Source organism: Hylaeus volcanicus, chromosome 7 (assembly GCF_026283585.1).
Source record: "Hylaeus volcanicus isolate JK05 chromosome 7, UHH_iyHylVolc1.0_haploid, whole genome shotgun sequence".
In the NCBI taxonomy this organism is placed as follows: domain Eukaryota; kingdom Metazoa; phylum Arthropoda; class Insecta; order Hymenoptera; family Colletidae; genus Hylaeus; species Hylaeus volcanicus.
In genome coordinates this window covers 16,587,259-16,607,941 of record NC_071982.1, presented here as the reverse complement: position 1 = coordinate 16,607,941, position 20,683 = coordinate 16,587,259, and the positions used below count along the sequence as shown (strand labels likewise).

General features: G+C 41.6%; 1 protein-coding gene across 6 annotated transcripts in view; it reads right to left on the bottom strand.

Annotated features, from left to right (window-relative positions):
- Positions 1-1,944: 1,944 nt before the first annotated feature.
- LOC128880461 (nephrin-like) overlaps positions 1,945-20,683 on the bottom strand; it is a 285,859-nt gene continuing 267,120 nt past the window's right edge. Inside the window, exons 12-17 of one of the 6 annotated variants that reach the window (XM_054130568.1) lie at positions 19,419-19,739; positions 11,637-11,981; positions 4,457-4,744; positions 3,227-3,321; positions 2,285-2,569; positions 1,945-2,085 (exon numbers count right to left, since the gene is read on the bottom strand). In XM_054130568.1, coding sequence (XP_053986543.1) covers positions 2,008-2,085; positions 2,285-2,569; positions 3,227-3,321; positions 4,457-4,744; positions 11,637-11,981; positions 19,419-19,739 — 1,412 coding nt within the window. In that variant the 3' untranslated portion in view covers positions 1,945-2,007. The remainder of the gene's footprint in view (positions 2,086-2,284; positions 2,570-3,226; positions 3,322-4,456; positions 4,745-11,636; positions 11,982-19,418; positions 19,740-20,683) is intronic. The other 5 variants (XM_054130570.1, XM_054130573.1, XM_054130569.1 and 2 more) reach the window with 5 other exon arrangements.

The window sequence follows — 20,683 nt, the reverse complement described above, 5'->3', positions numbered from 1 at the left end:
CATAGCTCATCATTGAAAATAAGAAATGATACTTTGGTTACGACAGAGCTTCTATACATGAAATTCTAATAACTCCTTAGAAATGGCAACAGAATGTGTTGTTCTTGTCTTCTTATTTACTTTACTCGCGATACTTTCCAATCCGATGGAAGAATACGATCACCTTACACCCGTAACATTTTAACTTAAACGATTTAGGCTAAATAAAGATTATTATGAAAATGTCGGGTAACTACTACATTCAAGGGAAAAAAGAACCATGTCTCCCCTTACGGCGATTAAAGCTTCAAAATGAGCAACGATCGTACATACAGAATGAGTCTAAGATAACCAACAGACGCGTATATATTTATATATATGTATATTACTTCGGAAATCGTCAAAATTTTTTCATTTTTAAAATCTCTATCCACGGTTACATAACATTGTTACAATAACACCGCATTTATCTAGACCCGTACTGTACACGGAAATTTCGCGTCGCTTATGTCCAACAATAAATAATTAAGCCGCTGAAAAAACACTTCATATTAATTTTCGACGATCATCATCATCATCATAGAACTATCACTCTCTCTCTCTCCCCTTTCAACTTCGCTCCGCAAACGTAATACTAAACGAAACAAATTCATCGTCTTGATTGTATAGCAGTAATTCTTACTTGAGAACATTGTTGCAGTAATAAAAACGTTGTGAATATCTCAATGAATGATAATAGATAATTCTGGATGTTATTTCGTCTTATAAAATATATCTGATAAGATAACAGTCTCGACAAGATTTATACAACATTTCCTTCGCTAATTTCGTATTTATAATAACGAAATGCAAATGAAAAACAAATATACAGATAAGACGATTATCGTATCAAATATATTCCCATGGGAAACTTTTATTGCATTTATTTTTTCCTTGTATAGACATTCTTTGTATTTGAATTAAATCGAAGTGTGCAATGTAACCGCGTTTAGATAATTTAATCATCGAGTCGACGAATCGCGGCAGAAAAGATAGTACGCTGTTCCTCGAGATCTCGTTTCGTTTTTCGTTATCATTTTTTTTATATCTTTTTTCATTACGGACGGCTGGAAAGGGCCCGCCAATTTGACGCTCTCCGATATATTTAAAACCATTACTGCCGATCGCTGCGCCATCGGTCGTTTCACCCGCGAAACAGAAAGGTCTTGCCACAGAGTAATGTTATAGATGCCAAACTTTCACTAAAACCACTCACATGAAACTTTTCTTCATATGAAAGTTTATTAAACAATTACCAAATGTCCCACTCATTTCACTAAACCAAGCCTTGGCTGTGAATGTAGAAAATATCCTAATTAATTAGGGCCCTGCAATTCCTAAATCTTAGAAGTTACTTCATATATCCTTCCAGGCAGTGTTGCCAGATCTTCCCAGACAGTGCAGAGCGCGGGGACATGTTGAAAATATTACAAGAATCAATTTTTTCTAACTACATTGTCATAACAAATAAATAATTTCCAAAATCACAACAACGTAGAAGTTATGCCTCTGTAAGAGAACTCTGTGGTCTCGCTACCTCGAGATTAGGATCATGATCTCTCGAAACCACGTCGAGAGACGACGGTCCATCCTCTCGTTACGATAACAAGTTTATCACGAATCATTCGGAAAGTATATATAATATATTCGTACTATACTTCGCGCAAAACATTTTCATTTTTTTTTTCCATTTTTCGTTTTTGTTTGGTTAAATTACTTTCATCCGTTCACCGTTCAATGAACCTTCTGTAACGTTCGTACGAGAAGTTTATAACGATACACGTCGCACGACGTTCCGCGCGAACGAGATACGAGGAACGTCGTTCGTTTTAGTTCTCTTACATTATCGCGTTACCTTTTCTTCTTCTTTTTCTTTTTTTGTTCAATTTTTTTACCTTTTATTAAAGAGTTTAACTTTTTATTAACGGGTGCGTCGAGAAACGTTTAAGAGCAAAATGTTGCGTCGATCGAGATCGAGCGATCTTAGAATCATGTCGTTGGCGCGTTCGAGGTCGGGGGTGTGTCGGTGCGCCACAGCGAACTGCCCGATTGGCTGATCGTGGTGATCTGGAAAATGTTGGATTTTTATATTCAGGCATATTTTAGATCGGAATCAAGGGTTCGACGAAGAATCTAGTAGTCCTTTTTTGACTTAATATGTTAGATGTAGTTTTAAGAGTACTCTTCAACGTTATTTGCTGGAGGCTTTGGGGTACGATATGCGTTCAAACTGTAAATTACTCGTGCAACAAAGACTTCACCGTACATTAGTTGTCACCTTATTGTCGTGTCCGATTAATGGGGTTTCTGCCGTGGTTTCGTCGTTGGTACGACTCATGTACGGATGCGGGGGTGGCACGTAAATCGGCTTGGAATGACTGGCGACTTGCGCGTAAATCGTTGGTTCCTGGATTGGCTGCCTACGCGTTAGGGTCGACATGGGTAGCAGTTGAGGTCGTTGTATATTGGGTACTTGGACTGACTGATAACAATTAGGCGGTATTCGTCGGTTGCTTCGGAGCGTTAGTTCGGCATACGTTAGCTCTGATCCCTGGAAATCGCATAAGTTGGTTACCTATTAATTTGTCGAGTAAGTTATAGCTCAGCTCTCATAACTTTCATATTTGAAATACTCGTGGTATTTTTAACGATTCCAGAAAAATGAAGTCGGGTGGCATTAGATTTATTACCAACGGTGCTTCTACACAGAGGATGGGTAGCTAAAATAAAATAGTTATAAGTACTTCAAATTATAATTAAAGCCAATCATTGCTTTAAACACAGTATAATTACTCCTTTAATTTTTAATTTATTTCAATTGGTTGATGTTCGAGATGATTAGCGTTAAAGTGGAAATTTTGTACATGGGAGAATGTGGAATTATCAAGTCAGAAGTTACAGTTGCAATCAATTTTGAAAATAATAGGAATAATAGGATTTGACGTTAATCGTGTAACACGGTGTAACAATTGTCAAGTCGAGGAATAAAAATGTGCTCGTGGTTAAAATGTGCCTCTAACGAGAAGTAAAAAGGAAAACCACGACAGTTCAAAAGTTACGAGAGTCAACCCTCGAAAGTTTTCATTTTATTCAAGCATCTTTCTCCTTCTTTTTAATTCAAGCTTTTTTCTATTTATTTCATTCGCGACACGTGTGGTACACGGTGCAACGTCGGGTGCGCAATTCAATTAATGCAATTCGTACTCACGTTATTGACATTGGTAAAAGTACTTGCGTCCGTTCGTGGCTGGTGTAAAACGTAACGCGGTGAAGTACCCTTGCACAGTTCCGCGTAAGAATTTTCTGTGGAAAAACAGTTCAAAATGATTGTTAACAGTTCTGCAGGTTATTCGCAAGGACTTCTCGTCGTCGAAGTAATTGGCTCTTTAACATGTTGGCTGGCGAGTGGTTTATTCTTGACAAGTCTCAGAATATTATATTGTGGTTATTACAGGTTGCATTGCAATTTATAATTGCTTTAATTGACGCAGACATTAGTTTAATATTATTGGTGAATAGAATTGGATATATGTAGATAAATAATACTTACGTATTTAGATATGGTTTAGTACGTTCATTAGATTTTATAGATATTAAATTTTTTGATGTTTTTGGTTATTGGGTTTATGTCTGGATTAAGAATCAGATATATAAACGAAGAATAATTATACGTTTAATCTATAACTATGTGTATTGATATGATTCAGTCTGTTCGTCAGTTCCACGGGCATAATTAATATAATAATTGATATTCATGATTTAAACAATAAATTACATATTCATAAATACCGTACACATTCATGATAACATGCATGAAAAACAGTGAAGAAACAAGGGAGACGACTTTGCCCGGAAATTTTTCTTCTTTGATTCCCGTTCCCGTTGACTTTTCAAACAGATTGTTTGGCCGCCTCGTTACGATGCCGTCTCGCGTATCTTTTCTCGCAACGTTGACAAAGCTGGCAGCAATTTCACGGAAATATCAAAGTAACGCAACCGAGGGTAACAGAACCTTTTAAAAGAGACCATTCCACCGGCACCTAACGAGCTAATTGCCGTCATTTCTTTTTACCCCGGGGTTCCTTCGCTGCTCCGACCGTGATATCAGCTACTGTAAAATGCCGTTACATTAATTCTTCCGCTAGGTTGGAGCCTGCTCGAGAAGCTCTATCACTGACGAACCTGACTGAAGTTAATCAATTCGTTTTATTCTTCATTAAATGCTCGACGAGTACGAAGATCATAGTCTCGCGCAAATAACGTCGAACAACTTTGTTCGGGCGTGATCTTTGACCGATTTCCCGTGTAATCGGCATGTTAAACCTAACTACCACCTTTCCCTCCAAATAATTAAAATATTCCCCAAAAGGTGCCTATTTTTCTTCCAAATCATCGGGTCACAGCAAACGCGCCACCAGATGCTCGTCGAATTACCTACCATTAGCGTGAGGAATTATATCGGGGTCCTTCTCGAAGCTCTCGATGCTGTCCGAGTTGAGAGGTAAGGTCGACGATTTATCATGTGGAGAGGAACTGCCGGTGCCGGACGCGGCCAGGTTCGCCATGCCGCCGTCGTCGTGAGAGTCCTTGTCCTCCTGGGGCCTCGGTCGATAGCGTAATCTCACAGCGAGGACTATCACGAAGATCACCAGTAGGAGACCCGCTGTCGCGCCGACCACTGCGCCGAGCAGTGGTCCAGACAACGAAAGCATCACCGGGGTGAGAGCTGGAAATCGCGGGATAAATGCTTTTCAGTTCTCCTTCAGTTCGCCACCCCGAGGAGATTGGGATTTGATCGTTGAAAGGACGTTGATCTCGCGAGGATTTTCTTTGGGGAGGCTTGCATTCAGAGGGATTTCGGGGATCCAGGGGTTCGCGTGGCTTGATTTCTCGTCTTTGCGTTATATATGCGCGACCACGGTTGCGCTACGGACGCATTACACCCCCTACTATTTTTTTCTTTTCTTTTTTACTCTTCCCGTGAGACACTAGACGCGTGTTGGATACGTGGGATGCGTGTAGGGGGGGAAGGGGACACAGAGACTCGAGGTGCGAAAATTTAAATTAACAAAAATCCTCCATGTAATTGCTTTGCACCCCCCCCAGAAACAATTCCGTTTAATTAATCAATTAATTAGTTCCCGATTGATTTTTACAGTCGCGCGCAGCTGAGGTAAGGAGTTCAAACAACGTTTCGCGTGATTCTGATTTATTTGTTTGCGCAATTACGTTCGGCAACGTGATTTACGTTCGCGGCGCATTGTAGACAATAATGGATTAATATCTCGGTAATAAACGAGCTTCGGGGCTGATTAACTATGGTCCAGTGCGTTTCGTATTTAACCATCGACAATTATGTAAATGAAATCATCGCGGACTGATCGTCGTTTCCGGTCGCGACACAGTTACGGATGAATGATCAGTGAAAATAAGGAATTCAATGCAATTGAGGAGGGGGGTGGTTAACCTTTGCACTCGACGCAATCTCATGAGCCATTTAATTTTGAAACTCGCATATCTTTTTACATACATTTCCCCGCATTAATTTACTTGCCCATTTCGATGTGAAAACTTAGGGAAGCATCTAGTTTTGAAAGAATTGCACTTCCCCGAAGTTTACTCTGCACACTCGCCCAACAAAGTTCGCCAGACTAACGACATTCGAGTGCAAAGGGTTAATTTTATCGGTGTCGCGTGTGTTATCGCTTAAATATTGCACACGGGGACGGTTAACGGTCCGTTGAGGATATATCGGGTAATCTCGACGAGAAACATACATTTTTCAAGCCCGCACGTGGGGCTGGATTCAGTCCTTGCGCGCCGCAACGTCCGCGAAGCTCGCGTTAAAATTAAATGAGCTTTAAAATTAGAATCGCCCCCGTGTTTTTATTCGCAGTGCACGTTTTCGTTTTCCGTCCGTTCACGAGTTCGCTGTTTAATTCGTTAATCAAAATTTTAGTATCCATTACGCGACGCGCCTCCGAGCATTTAATCAAAGCAATAATTCTCGACCCTTGTCGACCCATTTCCGACTCTCTCAAACAAGTTAAGTGGGCAAATGAAATATTTCTTTGAAGAAGTGAAATTTTTTTATTCGATCTGCGATGTTTCATGTATTTATGGAGTATGGTAGTTCTCGTTTTTTTATTTTTTCTTTACAGTGGAAGAAAAATTCTATAATTAAAAATGAATCCAACAGTTTCCTAGAAAACAAATTTCAAATATGAAAGATCCAATCCAAACTCCAGTGTGTTAAGCAACCAGTACCAAGTATGTTAGTGTTAGTACCGCGACCAATGCCGACGACGACCATAAGAACCATCGTCGAGGCGGTGGAAAGAAGCTGTGCGTTATCTAGGCATTTTTCACACTACGCTCGAGTCGCCGTGGCAAGACTCCATCATTCGCATGCAATGACAAGGTCTACAGAGAAACAGGTGAAACATAAATCTACGGTCAGAAGCGAAAGCGCGTCGTTGCAAGCAAAAACGTATCCCGTGACACGTCCGTTTCCTTTCGACACACGTTCTACTGCCACGTCGAATCACCGTGGTACTCTGACTCTAACTAAAAAAAAAAAAAAAAAATGTGAAGATTTATATAGGCATTAAAATTAAATTACATTAAATTAAATATAAAATAAATAAATTATATTACATCCTCCCTTTTATTATCAACAAGGTACACCTCCATCGTTATTTTTAGAAGAATTTTCCATTCTCCGCGACAAAATTCACGTCGAAATAAATTAAACCGCGAAACTTTTAGTCATCTCTAATTATTTCGAGTACTTCGGTTTGCAATTGTTAAAATACGAACCGCAACAGGAGGGCGAAAATAAGAGACAAAGTTTATCAAGAGCCTCTCTCCTCCTCCCTCCCCCCCCCCCCCATGACATATCCACAAAGCGAATCCCAGCCAGAAAGAAGTACAAAGTGTCACCCTCGAAATGGTTTTTCATCAGACAACAAACAGTTTACGGAGACAATGGAGGCGGAGGGACGAAAATGGAGCACTCGGTGTGCCGCGAGATCGGGCAAATGAGTGAACGAACGCGTCAAATAAATGATGACATTCTAAAAGCGCGAAGAGATTTCTCTACGTGATTCTCTTCTCTCTACGTGCACGGTTAGGGGTTTCCGAGAGTCCCTCGTAAAAAGCAGCTCGTAAAAATGTACGCTTCCGGCGATGCGATCGTAAAGGCACTTCCGGTTGCAATCCTTTCTTTCGACCAGTACCTTTACTCGTTATGTTCCAATGAATAAATCTGATCGATAACTAGCGATTGAACAAGCAAAATACTGTTGATCACAGATGACGATGTCATTGAATATCATTTTTGGAATGGTTGATGGTACGTCTGTATGAATTTTTGGACACAAAAGTTTATCAAAAAAGATCAACTTTTACACTGAGATTTTCCAAATCGATAAAATTTTTACCCATCGCTCTATATTTTTCCGTCATTCTGGAAACATTCGGGAACAAGCTCCCGCAGGAATTCTTCGATTAGCTCGTTCCGTTCGGAAGTTATTTGTTTTCCAAGGGAAGAATGCCATTTGCCCGTAGCGTGCCGCGTGTCTCGCGGATTAATCGAACCGACTAATTTCGAATTAATCGATTATACACCGGTGTAACGCTGCCGTCTGACCGTGTTTATGTCTGCAATGCCGCTGGTATGGTCGATCGAATCGATCCTTGTAAGCGGCGCCACCGACCGCCAATTAGCCGATTCAGTTTACGAGGCTTGTTCCGAAAGTTTTCAGAACGTTGGGAGCGAGAGCATGTTGATTTCATGTTCGTACACGGGAGCAAAGTATAATTCTGGACTGTACCATCATTACTTGATTCTTTCAATTACTATTATACCATTCTTAAATTAAGAAAATTATTGAATTTCTCTTGGTCGTCGAATTACAATTTCATTCTCAGTATAATTCGTGAGCACTTTTCGAATTTCTGTCTTGCATTCTTTTACCTCAAGAAAAGGACACATGCAAGACTCCTGTGATTTTTTCTCCCATCCTAATCATTCTATGGATGACGCCTTCTGGTGGATCGCGAATTCATCGGTTAGGCTGGTAATAAATCTAGGATGTAGATGCACTGTCCAGAACTGGGCTGGCATTCACCAGTTCGAGATTAATCAAAATCCACTTAAATTCGCGAACTCCTCTAAACGACCAGCCCTCTTGTTCTGCTCCCGTGACTCTAAGTTGATATTAAACGCAGGGGGCCCTCGTCGGATCCAACCCTGGGACGTCTAGATGCTCCCTACGATTCCCAGGATGGGAGCCCAGTTAATTTGAAAGCGATTTTATATTCCTGTCGGCATTCCTTGGATACATTTTTGCTACTAGTCAACTTAAACGTACCGCGCTAACGACGTTCCAATTTTTCCCGACGAGGGGTACGTAATGGCCACTCTGGAATCCAAATTGGACGGATAATCCCATCGAATAAACAGTTTGGGGGAAGTTCGTGCGATGCTCAAGTGTATTCGAAATTTACTTGGTCGCAACTTGATTTATAATTGTAAAATTAATTGGTGATAGAAATAAATACTCGAGCGTTTTGAGGAATCTTCGTTCGAACTTTATCGATAGATAATTGTCATAGCAACTTCAAATTCAATTCCTGGTTATGAAAAAGATGCGAAAATCTTTGTATTTTATACACTATATATTTACGACATCGATATTTCAAAACATATTTTGTAATTTTCCACGATTCAAAAATACGAAACTCCACGAAATCGCGTCCGTCGCTATCATCGAGGTCCAATTACGGGGCACATTCGTTTATTTATAAGACTAATCAAGTGCAGGATTTACGGGGAAGCCTCTACCAATGCACACAATAGGCGGGGAGGCGCCTGGGAGCACGTTTATCGAACTTCTCTGCCACGACAGAGAGGAAGATCTGGGTTCAGCCACAGACCAATTTCGGTTGAACGTCCTCGAGCTGGTTTGCACGTACAAACGGGTTGTCTTAGTGGTGTCCCTTGGAACCGGAGTTCCCTACCATCCCCCTCCGAAACCCCTCGACTTCTCTTCTGTGTACGTAGGGCAACCGTTTACAGGATGTATACGCGGGGACCTCTGGCCACGAATTCGCGGAGGGGCCGTCCATTTGCATATTCGCGGTGGTTAGCTGAAAGACGTTTTGTAATCAGGTTCTGCGGCCCGTTTATGGTTCACTTTAACCCGTTAACGCGGCAACGGACGTTTAATAACCGCCGACACGTTACGCGAGCCCCGAGGTAATGTCCCTTTACAAATTTAATCAGCACAGGGGCCGTTTCGATGCCGAACAGAGCTGGAAGGGGGGGGGGATGGGATCGGGGGTGGTTGCTGATCGTGTAATCTCGTGGATTAAATTGAACGTATTCGAAACGAGCCGATTCGAGGATCGGAGGTAAATGTTTTTAGACGCTCGGACGAGCCGGTGGAAACGTGTCGGGGTCTACCGAATTATTCTGTTCGCTGTTTCAATTAATGCCTTTGCGTTACGATTGTCTGCGGTTGCAACGGTGCAACGTTGTCACTCGGGAGACGCGAGCGAATCCTGGCCCTTGTTGATCTTCCGTTTGAGCGGTGTGTACAATCGCTGACTCCGCAGCCGTCCCAATGGGAGATTTTGATGATATTCGACCTGGGGATGAATCCAGTTTTGGGGAAGAATAACAATGTAGGAAGTATTTGGTGTCGAGAGGTAATTTTTTTTTTTTTTTTTTTGTAGGAAATAAAAATTTACGCTGCGAAGAACTTTGAATTTTGGGGACAGGGGTCTTAGTGAGTTTTTTTTTTTTAATTTTATTTTGGAATAATTGTTTTTTGGGTGCATTTGTCAAGTATTAATTTTGTGTCCTGAATATTTGAATGTACGTAGCGAATATATTATTAATAATTTTATTTTTTGGTACGACTCAGATATAATTGATAGACTTGGCAGTACTTGTTTCAAAAAGTGCCCACGAATTCCTTGTTTTCAGTTGATCGTAACTAGTTCACTGAATAATCCTGTTATCCGAATAAAATTGTTCATCGACTCCCGTAATTATCCTTCCTTAAAAATCTCGCAAGAAGAATGCACCAAGAGATTCAATGTAGAAAAAAGTTAATAGTAAGATCCTTCGGTAGGATATGCTAACAAACGTTGCGATTCTCGTTCGATAAAATCTATCTTGCGGGTCAAGCCGGATGGCTGGGTAATCCAACATCGAAATCGATGGTCAGTTGGTAGATTAAGCGTAGATTGTGTTCCCTCGGATATGTTGATAGATAGATCCGATAAGATGATCCAATGGTTTAGCCGTAAAATTGAATTCTATTCAATCGGGTAGCTGGTACCGGATTAGTTTTAGATTGCGGTATATCGGAGAATCTGAGTCAGCTTTGACTGCGGGGTCGAACGATTTGACGACACACATATGTCGATCCCGTGTTCACGATGATTCCAGAACCAGTGGGGGGGAGAGGGGGGAGCGTCTGGTTAATTCCGACGGAGGCGAACGTTAATTTTGGATCAGGTTTTCAGTCGGATTTGCTGGGATGATCCAGTGATTTAATGATTAAAGTGGGAAGCCAATTGATCTCTACGTGATCCTGGATTTAGTCTAGATTATGTTCGGTCATCGTGAATTCCGGATTAGGGAACGGGCGCACGTTTGACAGCATAATTTGACACTCTGATACCGCTCGCTGATTCAAGATCGAACCCTCATTTGCATGATATAGATTACCATAGTCGAATATTCTTCGTGTAACCCATCCGTTCTGCGGTTAGAATCGAGAAATTTTTATTTTCTTCTATTACATATCATCGTGTATTTTAAAATTGTATTTACTTCGAAGAGTTCTATAGAGTATTATATCTGTAGGGCTATATTATTTGTTCAAATGCAATGGTGCATATACATTCAATGGTCGTATTGTTTTTTTTTCTTTTTTTTTAAATAAAAATGCATATTATTAAATCCTTTCATTGTTGTATGCAAAGAAAGTATTATGTCAAAGTGTTCGAAGAAGATAAACAAATGTACATGCACTGTTGCACTTTATATATAAGATAGGTCCCTTCTATTAACTTTCCTCTTCAATTCTTGTTAAATTTTTTCAAAATTAAATTCCAACTCAGGGCCAAGATTGATGATCTCGATAAAAATCTACACTCCCGGAAGCTTCCATGTGAAAAAAAATTGGTCCGAAAGACCCATTTAACCAATCAATTAACCAGTCAACCCTAAAGCAATAAATAACCGCGTTATCTCCTCAAAAATAATTCACGTCGTCGTGGAAATCGACCAGTCGCGGTTCCTAACCAAATTCGCATCTCCCCCGCCCCCCCCCCCCCGCCAAAAAAACAAAAAACATCGCGTGTAAATTTCACCAGACGACGATTCTGGATGAGATTTAACAGGATGACACGCGAGATTGATCCTCGCGCGACGAAATGGGATTTGAAAACGGTTAGCCGCTTCTCGCTCGACTCTGGGATAGGTATCTCTGGGTATCGTGATGTTTTGCGAGCCGTGGACGTGGATATGAGGTTGTTTTGGTGAAAGAGGTTCGCGATTGCGCGCGCTGACTCGAAATCGAACACTAGCTGGCCCCTACCTGGGTATCGTTGATGCTCCTGTGTCTTACCCTCCTGAACAAAGTGCGGGCTGTGGAGTTCGATGGCGTCGCTCATCGCGTGCTCCGTTATGATCCTGAGGGAGAGCAGCAGCCCGGAGTAACTCCTCTCAGCTGGTAGATTCGTGATCTCGAGCATGCTAGGCGTCATGCTAGTCGCGGAGGCGAGCAGACGCCTGGTGTCCGCGTCGTAGACCTGGAGCACATAGGTGGCGGTTCGCGAGTCGGTGTACTCGCTCTCGGCGCAGCTCACCCTGACCGTTGTCCTGCTTTCTTCCCTGATCGTACAATTCTCCGGTGGTCGGGGATGCGACAGCCTTTCACCTGCTACCACACCGGGCACAACACACCGTCCTCAGCCGAACTTCTACTGCTACTTTGTTGGGGGACTTTTATTGGGATTTTATTTTTTTTTTTTTTGGTCTTGCACTGAGGGGTGGGTTTCGTATTTCTATTTTTTAGGGATATCCTTTGGAACACGGGGGCCAAGATCGTGAAACCAACGACTTCATTCATAATAGAAGGATTTTGAGCAATTGTTGCTCAAATGAATTTTTTTTTTTGTTCAAATAATTGTATATTTTATTTATGTCATATACTACTCCCAGCTTGAGATTCCTTCTATAAAATTTTCAAAAATTGCCGAATTAATACACTTCAATTATAACCCTTTCACTGACCCCTTCTCTTATTAACCATTTATTTTTGAAAAGGATCCAAATGTTTTTGGTCTCGTAACCAATATACGTGTAGCTCCCATAATAGTGAAGCTATAATGACATCCATTAGAGGGAATTTTAGTACAACGCTCCCTGTGACCTAAATAGCTTCAAAATTGATATTAACTCGTGCAAAAATCATTTATCCTACATTTTCGATTTATCTACATAAAATTACCTTTACATTGGTACTACTGCTATTTCAAACGTGTCGCCTTCGGCGTTTCGCGGTATGCCAGTTTCCAGACGCAACTGTGCACTTCTTTAACCCTTTCAGTATCAAAAGATGATACCATAATGGACGCGAATTGAATTGGTAGCTCAAGGCCACTTTCCCAACAGCGAATAACGTCACAAACTACCTCTTACGATATGGCTGTGTGCTTTGGTATTTGAGGGACGGAGATAAGGACGAGATGTAGTGCGGCAAAGTACTTGAAGCAGGGGTTCTCAAACTTTATCGGTCCGTAGCACCGAGCTATCGAGTTGTTTAACAATTTTTTTTTTTTTTGAAAGGAGTATCGAATTATTCTGATTATCAATTGTTTGTGAATTTAAAATTTACTGCTTATTATTTATCATAGAGCTTCCAGCCTACTATTCGAGTCAGTTTTAAATATGCAATTAGTATTTAATAGATATATATTTCATTTTTGAAATGTAAAAATAAAACTAATTAAAATAAACACTTTATTAAAAGTTAGTATAAACTTTCAATATTTATAAGTATTTTCATAAGATATGTGAAATATTCTTCGTGGTAGAGTTTGAGGACCCCTAAGTTGAAAGGTATGGCGAGCTTAAACCCTCAAAGACCTCCAGCGGTCAGTCGAGTTTGCGTTCACTATAGTACCGTGTGAAAGTTATCTATACACATTAGTGTGATTTGTACAGGTTGGGGATTAAGTGCAGTGACACCCTTATGTGTATACCTTTATGAAGCTGCCTTAGCACACGTCCCTAACTTTAAACACCCCTATCAAATGCTTAGTAGACTTAGTGTCCCCCTCCAAACCAACATCTGTAATTTGTAAACAAATGAAGGTACAGGAACTTCTGACTCTATTTTCTAAAAATGAACAATTCTATTTAGTTTCTGTGCACTTACACTCAATGATTCTGTGTGAAAATACAGTAAGTCGCAAAAGTTTACAAGCAAAATAGAAGTGAAAAATGATTACATATATGACATAAAGAATGACTTATAATATTACAATTCGTTACTGAAAGGGTTAAAATAAGACATCAATATTGCGTTTACAAAAATTCGTCCTAATTCCTATTTCCACCCTACTCCAACCCCTAATTTAACCCCTTCGTTGCCTTTTAAAAAGCCACACACGTTGTTCAAACCTATGAAAGATCCCTCAAAGAAAAAATGAACAAACGACGCAAGAAGGATCGCGAAAGCAAGTTCTAAGGCAAAAACTGCCCCTCCCCCCGAAAGATTTACAGAAAATGCGAACGAAGAACGGATTGGAGTTTTTCCGGGGAAATGGAGCCGAATCCGTGCGTCATAAATTTCGAGTTTTTGTTTTTTTTTTAGCGAGTAAACTTGTTCACAAGCCGATCGCAATGGATTTCTGCCAAAACCTGCCAGTCCCTCGTTTCTCATTCGTGGCGCTCGAACATGTTTTAATATAAATGTCAAAGCGCAGTCGATATCTGCCATTCGTTGGACACCACCCGATACGAGCGGTTCGGTGTACCATCGATCGAAACGCTCGATTTCGTCATTTGTATAACGCCGTAACAAGCGTATCTGACTTTGGAAGCTAAGTCCACGCTGGAAGTTTCGACGAACGAACGATAGACGCTTTATCGAAACGAAATACTCGACAGAAGAAAGCTTTACACGCCCGAACGATCGAGGTATACTGCTAGACAGAACGTTCTTTTTTCCTATTCTTTTTTTTTTTACGGTCGTTTTTCCGTGGCGTGAAAGTTCGGCTGTCACAGTGGCGCAAGTCAATAAACCGGCGGACGGGGAATCAAGTGATGCTGGTCAACGATATCCGCTACGTGGTTACATTTCGCTCGAAATTGTTCCTAAATGTACAATACTACGCTAGCTAGGAGAATTTCTAATCTACTTGCAGTGGTTAATTCACATTTTTAGAGAAACACATCTTGCAGAGAATTTCATCGTAAGCATATGGAAAGTAACCTTACATAATGAAGAATAAAATGCAACTAGTCTTTAAGGATTTATTGGATTTAAATTCCTTATAAGTAAAATTCATAAAAATATTTGTTGAATATAAAAGTACAGTGATAACATTATATCATTACCAAAAAAAATATCTTTAAATAATTTAAACCCCATTGTGGAACGGTGTCGATAGCATTATCAACCGATACAGAAGAGGGAAGTATTTGCACAAAAAAAAAAACACGTTTGCGCTTTTTATCGACTAGAAGGTAAATATCATTGACTCGTACTACTTGATACCTTGCCAGCTCGTTTATTGACACATACTACTGCGCTTCCAGCTCTATCCCGGCTACAAACAGAATTATCGCGGTTACGATCTCGCGTTACCTTTATCCAATATCAGCGCATCATTTAAACGACATTTAATCCCTGGTATTTGTTTTTTTTTTTTTATTTTTTTGAAACCAACCAAATACAGGATCGAATCACGAGATGTTTAAATATTTGCTTTGGATTCGAGTGTAGGGAAAAATGTGCAGGGTGAAATTTAAACGGTTTACAAGCACGAAAGTTATTACTTTTAGGGTTGTTGATCACCGAAATATTTTTTTAAGTAGAATTATATATTGCTTCCTGCACGTTGAATTTGAATTTTTGAATATCGGACTTGGGTAAGATATAACACTAATGCTAACAAAATTAAGTGAAAATGTATCCCTACCCTCAAATTCAAACAAAATACTTAAATATTCCACTTTGTCATCTTCTACCCTGCATCAACCAAAAATCCAAATACAGGTAACCACAGAACAAGAAACAAACATCAAACGTCATCCTAGTCCTTGGCCTATTAACCTGAATGAACCGCGACCGAACTCTGAACTGTTTCAGAGCCAATATCGTGTCCACTCCAAAAAAAAAATGGCGTCTTTTCACGAAATCGCGTTTTGCAACCGGTTCCCCGGCTGGCAATAAAAGACAGACGGACAATTATAGCGCGAGCCAACAGTCGGATGAAGTACACCGATTCCCAGTTAGCCAACGGGCAGAATAGGCAGAGTCAACGATGAGGAGAACGGCCAGCCCCCGCATCCCAATTAGCCACGCATTATTAACGCGTACTGTACACAGGTCGTTTACGGGAAAGCCTGCCCCCGCGTTCCAGAGTTAATTGTTAGCAATTAGCAGGAAGAATGAGCTCGCAATCTGGCAGGGTCGCCTGGACGAAATTATTTTGGCAGCCTAGAAGGGGAATTCCTCCAAAAGCTGCTTCCTGGACTCACGAAAAAAATTAAACGGGGCCACCCAGGAATGTGTACAAGTTGCAACATCCCTGGATATTCATTTTTCGTTGCTTTGTTACGACTCAAGTTTAATGCGTTGACTGCCACGTTATTTATGCTTGCATTAAACAAGTGTCTATGTAGTAAAATTAATTTTATTATCAATAAAAATGTGGGTTCTTCTAAAAAGGAGTCGAAAATCGTGACAGTCAATGCGTTAAACGTATGGATAAAATAATTCCCGGTCTCAAGAAAATTGAAAACAACCCTCGCACAAAAATGACCATTCACGCAAAGCTTGAAATGAAAATCGCTGCCTACCCCGTTTTCAACTAAACCGTCGATCCCAATTTTGCTTCTCGAAAGCGAATCGCTGTGATCCGCCAGTGGAATTTCTTTTAACCCCGAAGAAAGAGCCTGTAAACGTTCCCCTTTCGCCAGATCGTTATCTTATCTCGACACTCAATCGGAGCACCGCTTCTAAAGCTCGAAGATCCCCTTTTTGATGGCTGATTTAATTCGATAAGCAACGTCTTGATCAACGCTAACTCCGGCAACGGTATTGTTTACAAGGGACTTGCTTTAATTATTCGCCACTAATTGCGACGAAGTGCTTTGAAGAAGTACTGGGTTGGGGGACGAAGGTTGAAACAGCGGCGTTTCAAAGCTGAATTGTAACATTGTACCGTTTCGCTTCACCTAATTGTAACGCAGTCCCTTTATCGGGGGACGGAATTTGAACGAAAACTCGTGGAATCCAATCTTTAACGTCTCCGTTTCAATGGCGGCCTTCAATGCGATTGTATAAGAAGTTTCAAATAATACGACCCAACGGCGATTCAATTTCATCCGAGCTGAAAGGCGCAGTCATTTGGTCGGGATTTAGTAATAGTAATATCGCTCTCTAAATCTTCGATTATCGTCAATGGGGAGAGATAAAGCGCCGTGGATCGTCACTTCGAATATCTCTGCTATTCTAGAGATTAAGAAACGAATGGAATTATGATTTCCTCGCGTTAACAAGTGTTTGAACGATCTTCAAAATATTCAATTTGGAAGAGATTTAATTCAATTTAATTTAATTTCTCATTTCTGAGTCAAAAAAATAAATTGAAAATCATAATATTAGAAATTAATGTTGTATTAGTTTTACAATTTCACTTCATATAGACAAGCTCCAAAACCGAAATATGGGTTTAACGTTACATAGTAAATGTACTGTTTGTTCCAAGAAGTTCAACAATCGTATTGATTTTCCCCAGTTATCGTAAAATTCAATATCGCTGGAGCTATTAGCTTTAGAATGGAGCTTGATACTTTTTACTGCAGAATTCACCACTCTGCTGAACCAAGTCGTAGAAAAATATTCATTGCAGTTACAGGACTCGAATCGAGTTCGAAATCTCCATCTGCATTTGTGGAGAAATCATCACCATCATATTATTGTATAATCCTGGAAATCATGAAACTGTTCAATGTTTTGTTTATTCTTTAGAATAGCAGAGATTGCTCTTGCTTCGCACTGCACCTAATCGATCACCTTTTCGATCGATTCAAGCTAGAATACGTTTCAGTTCCCAGTGAAACGGTTAGGATCCACGTCGATCCTTAAATAAACGATCCTCTGCTCGCAAGCGCCGATTTCGACTTCGTCTTCGACTAGAAACCGGTTCTGATTAAATCCGTGCGCGATGCCCGTGAAATTAATTACCGTAATCGGCCGCCATTAATTAAATTCATCAACGTCGATTAATTATCGCAATAAATCACATTGCCAATTATGATGATTAATTTCTACTTCGCCGGCATTAACTCGACCCCAGCCTCTGGTAAAAGGAAAAAATTCGATTCGCCAGGACCCTTTTGTAACCGCTGCGAAGAGCGCAATTATCGGGCTCGCGCTATCAACTCCGACCGTCGGATAAAATTCTAAAATGGTGTCTACTGCGCGGGGAACTATAAAGATCGCCGCTGAGTGATGTCCATGATGTCAGAGGCCACCGTCCTTTCGACCATAAAATTCATTCTCGCGATGGTAATACTGCTAATAGGCTCAATCTGGACAAGTTTTTACGTGAATAATAATTTTTAAAGCAATTGATTAATTACCCATAACTAGACTTCCAAACGAAAAGAATTTAATTACTCTGAACTTATTGCCAGGTAGTATTTATACAAGAAATCTAATATAATTATAAAATTTATAATTGCTTGCTTCAAGGCTGTCGATACTGAAACTTCACCAATAGTTCTGATCACATTTGAATTCCATTCAGGACCAATCTCTTCAGTTCCCCCATGGTAGCAGACCGTACGTGTTAGGGTCGCGTCGATACATTTTTCGTACGTCGCTATGGTGCAGGTTCGACTAACGATGGGGCCACGGGTCGCAGAGGACGGTAATCGAGTTCGACGGGGACGAGACATCCGTCGATTTAACTCGAGAGGAGTAGTGGTGATCGAGAGGGACGGAACGACCAGTGTCAAGCACCTAATCGCGCGTCTACGATACGAGACCGAGTAAACGCTGCAACATGACGCTTGTGTCGCGTCTATCGGTTTTTCTGTCTGAGGTTACGATGTGTAATGCCACTTTGGATCGACAGCATCGCTGTTGGGATCGTCAGGAGATCGAGTTAGGTAAACAGAGATCACCTAACTTCACCACTGTAAATATCTATTAAATCAACCGTTCTATGTAGAATATATTCATGTTGAAGTTGTATCTTAAACATAGAGGAACATAAAATATGTGAGGAGTCCTTTTGGTAGGTTTTTTTACGGATTTATCGAGGTCACCTTCAATTTTTAACTGCAATGGTCAACTTTTTATTCTATCTTATTCTGCCCTACAACTTTTCATCTCAGAATTCGATCCTCTTTCGAATGGCAGCATCAAAAATTGGTTGTTTAATTTAAAAAAATTTTAACACAATATTTTGTCTGCCAATGAAATAGGAAGACACTTCCCACAAAAATCCAGACACGAAATCATTCGTACTCCTATTCCACGAGCTATCTTCTCCAGAAATCACACATCGCTTCACAATTACCACCAAAACCACCGTTGCAGCCCAAGCACACGCCCGTCACGAAACCTCAGACCCCGAAGAAAGTAAGCAGTCCCGCCAACCACCAACATCCCTTAATACTATTCACCCAGGCTCGAGGATCCCAAACCCTCCACCGAACGATAAAGTCCGTGGTAGAATGGTCGACACGCGTTACAGCAGCGTTCACTCGTTCTCACATCAAGTAAACAAAGGGTAGGGGGTTACTTGTGTGACGGGGACAGAGGGTGGCGTGCGCACGAGGGAGGATCGATGGAAGAAGACGGAGAGAAAGGACGCTGGGAGAACCTGGCACGTGGACAGGTGGGTTAAGGGGGTAGGATACAGAGGTGGAGACGAAGAGCAGAGGAGTACTAAGAAGAAGTATATAGATAATCACGTGAGCTCTACGATGCAAGGCCGTGCAGCGTAGCAGACAGTGCTCAAAGGAAATCACAAGAGAGTGCATCGTCGATACCGCGTCGACGAGCATCAGGCATCGTCCCGATCGATCTGAGAGCTCCTCAGGTCCTCGGGCTCGTTCAAAGGGGACTCACCTGTGCGTCTCTCGGGCAGGTTCAAGGTGGTGGCGCGAAAGTGGACCGTCTCGCTGCGGCCTTTGCTGTTGCTAGCGTACACGTAAACGTCGTACGTGGTGCCTGGCTCGAGGTTACCCACCGAGAACGACGGAACTTTGCTGGTCTGGTTGTACGCCGTCATGCTCGGCTTCGAGGAGCTGCTGCTGGTGCCTGGCTCGCGCTCCACCTGCATTGTGAACTTCTGCGGCAGACCGCCGTCGAAACCCTCTGTGCACTCCACGTACAGGGAGTCCGTCGTTTGGTTCAGAAGGGAGCAGTTGTGCGGCGTGTCTGGGTGATCTGGAAGAGTAAACGGTTGGTATGAACGGTGATACGAGTTATGGTGATTTTGGGAGGGTGGTTAGGGGTTAATTCGGTGACGTTGGGCGTCTTGGGGTCGGCGTTACTTGTGTAATCGTTTAAGCTGATTAAGGGGAAGGGTGAGAGTAAATGGGGGAATAATTTGACCTCGGAGGGGGAGAATGAGATGGCTGGCGTGAGAGGTGATTGTACGAGGGTGATGGGAGTTATTTCTGTTAGGGTCCAATCGTCTAAGGTCGTAGTGTTCCAAGATCCTACAATCATCAATACAATATTCCGTAGGGTTACCCCTACCATCAACCTCTGACGCAAAATATCAATTCCAATCGCGTGGATTCATCTCGAAACACTTCCGAAAGGGACCTCTTAGGCGTTTCCCTTGGGAGACGTAAATTCCACCCCCTCGCAGTTTCGTCCCTGTCGTCAACTTTGTCATTTTTTCTATCTTGTCTCCACTCGTAAAGTCGACCAATTCGCAGTTAAAGACACCGTGAACGTGCCTCTAAAGTAAACAAAACCGAAGCATCGCGTTGTCCTCTCGGCTGACCCCTGATTGCGACGAAAGGGACGGAACGATGAAACTCGGAGGGCTGGAAACCGTGGAAACTACCCTGACAAACGTTCGAACAGAACGAAAACGGAATACAGAGAGGCGCAAGGTGCTCTGGGACACGTTCCTCGCGCTCTGTGAAGCGCCAGGGCGCATCGAACGTCGTTCCGTCGTCTTTAATCAACCGCTACGAGCTTAGTTAGCTTTCCGTTCCTATTCAGAGCAAAGGAGGCAGTCAAATCGAAACGCCCTCGGATTTTATGCAACGCTCGGCCTTAACAGCGCTTTTTATTGCCCTATTTCGACAGTTTAGTGCTCCCCAGGGACGGTAAAGCGCGTTTGTCACGTACTAACGCGCGCCTCTACGACCGCT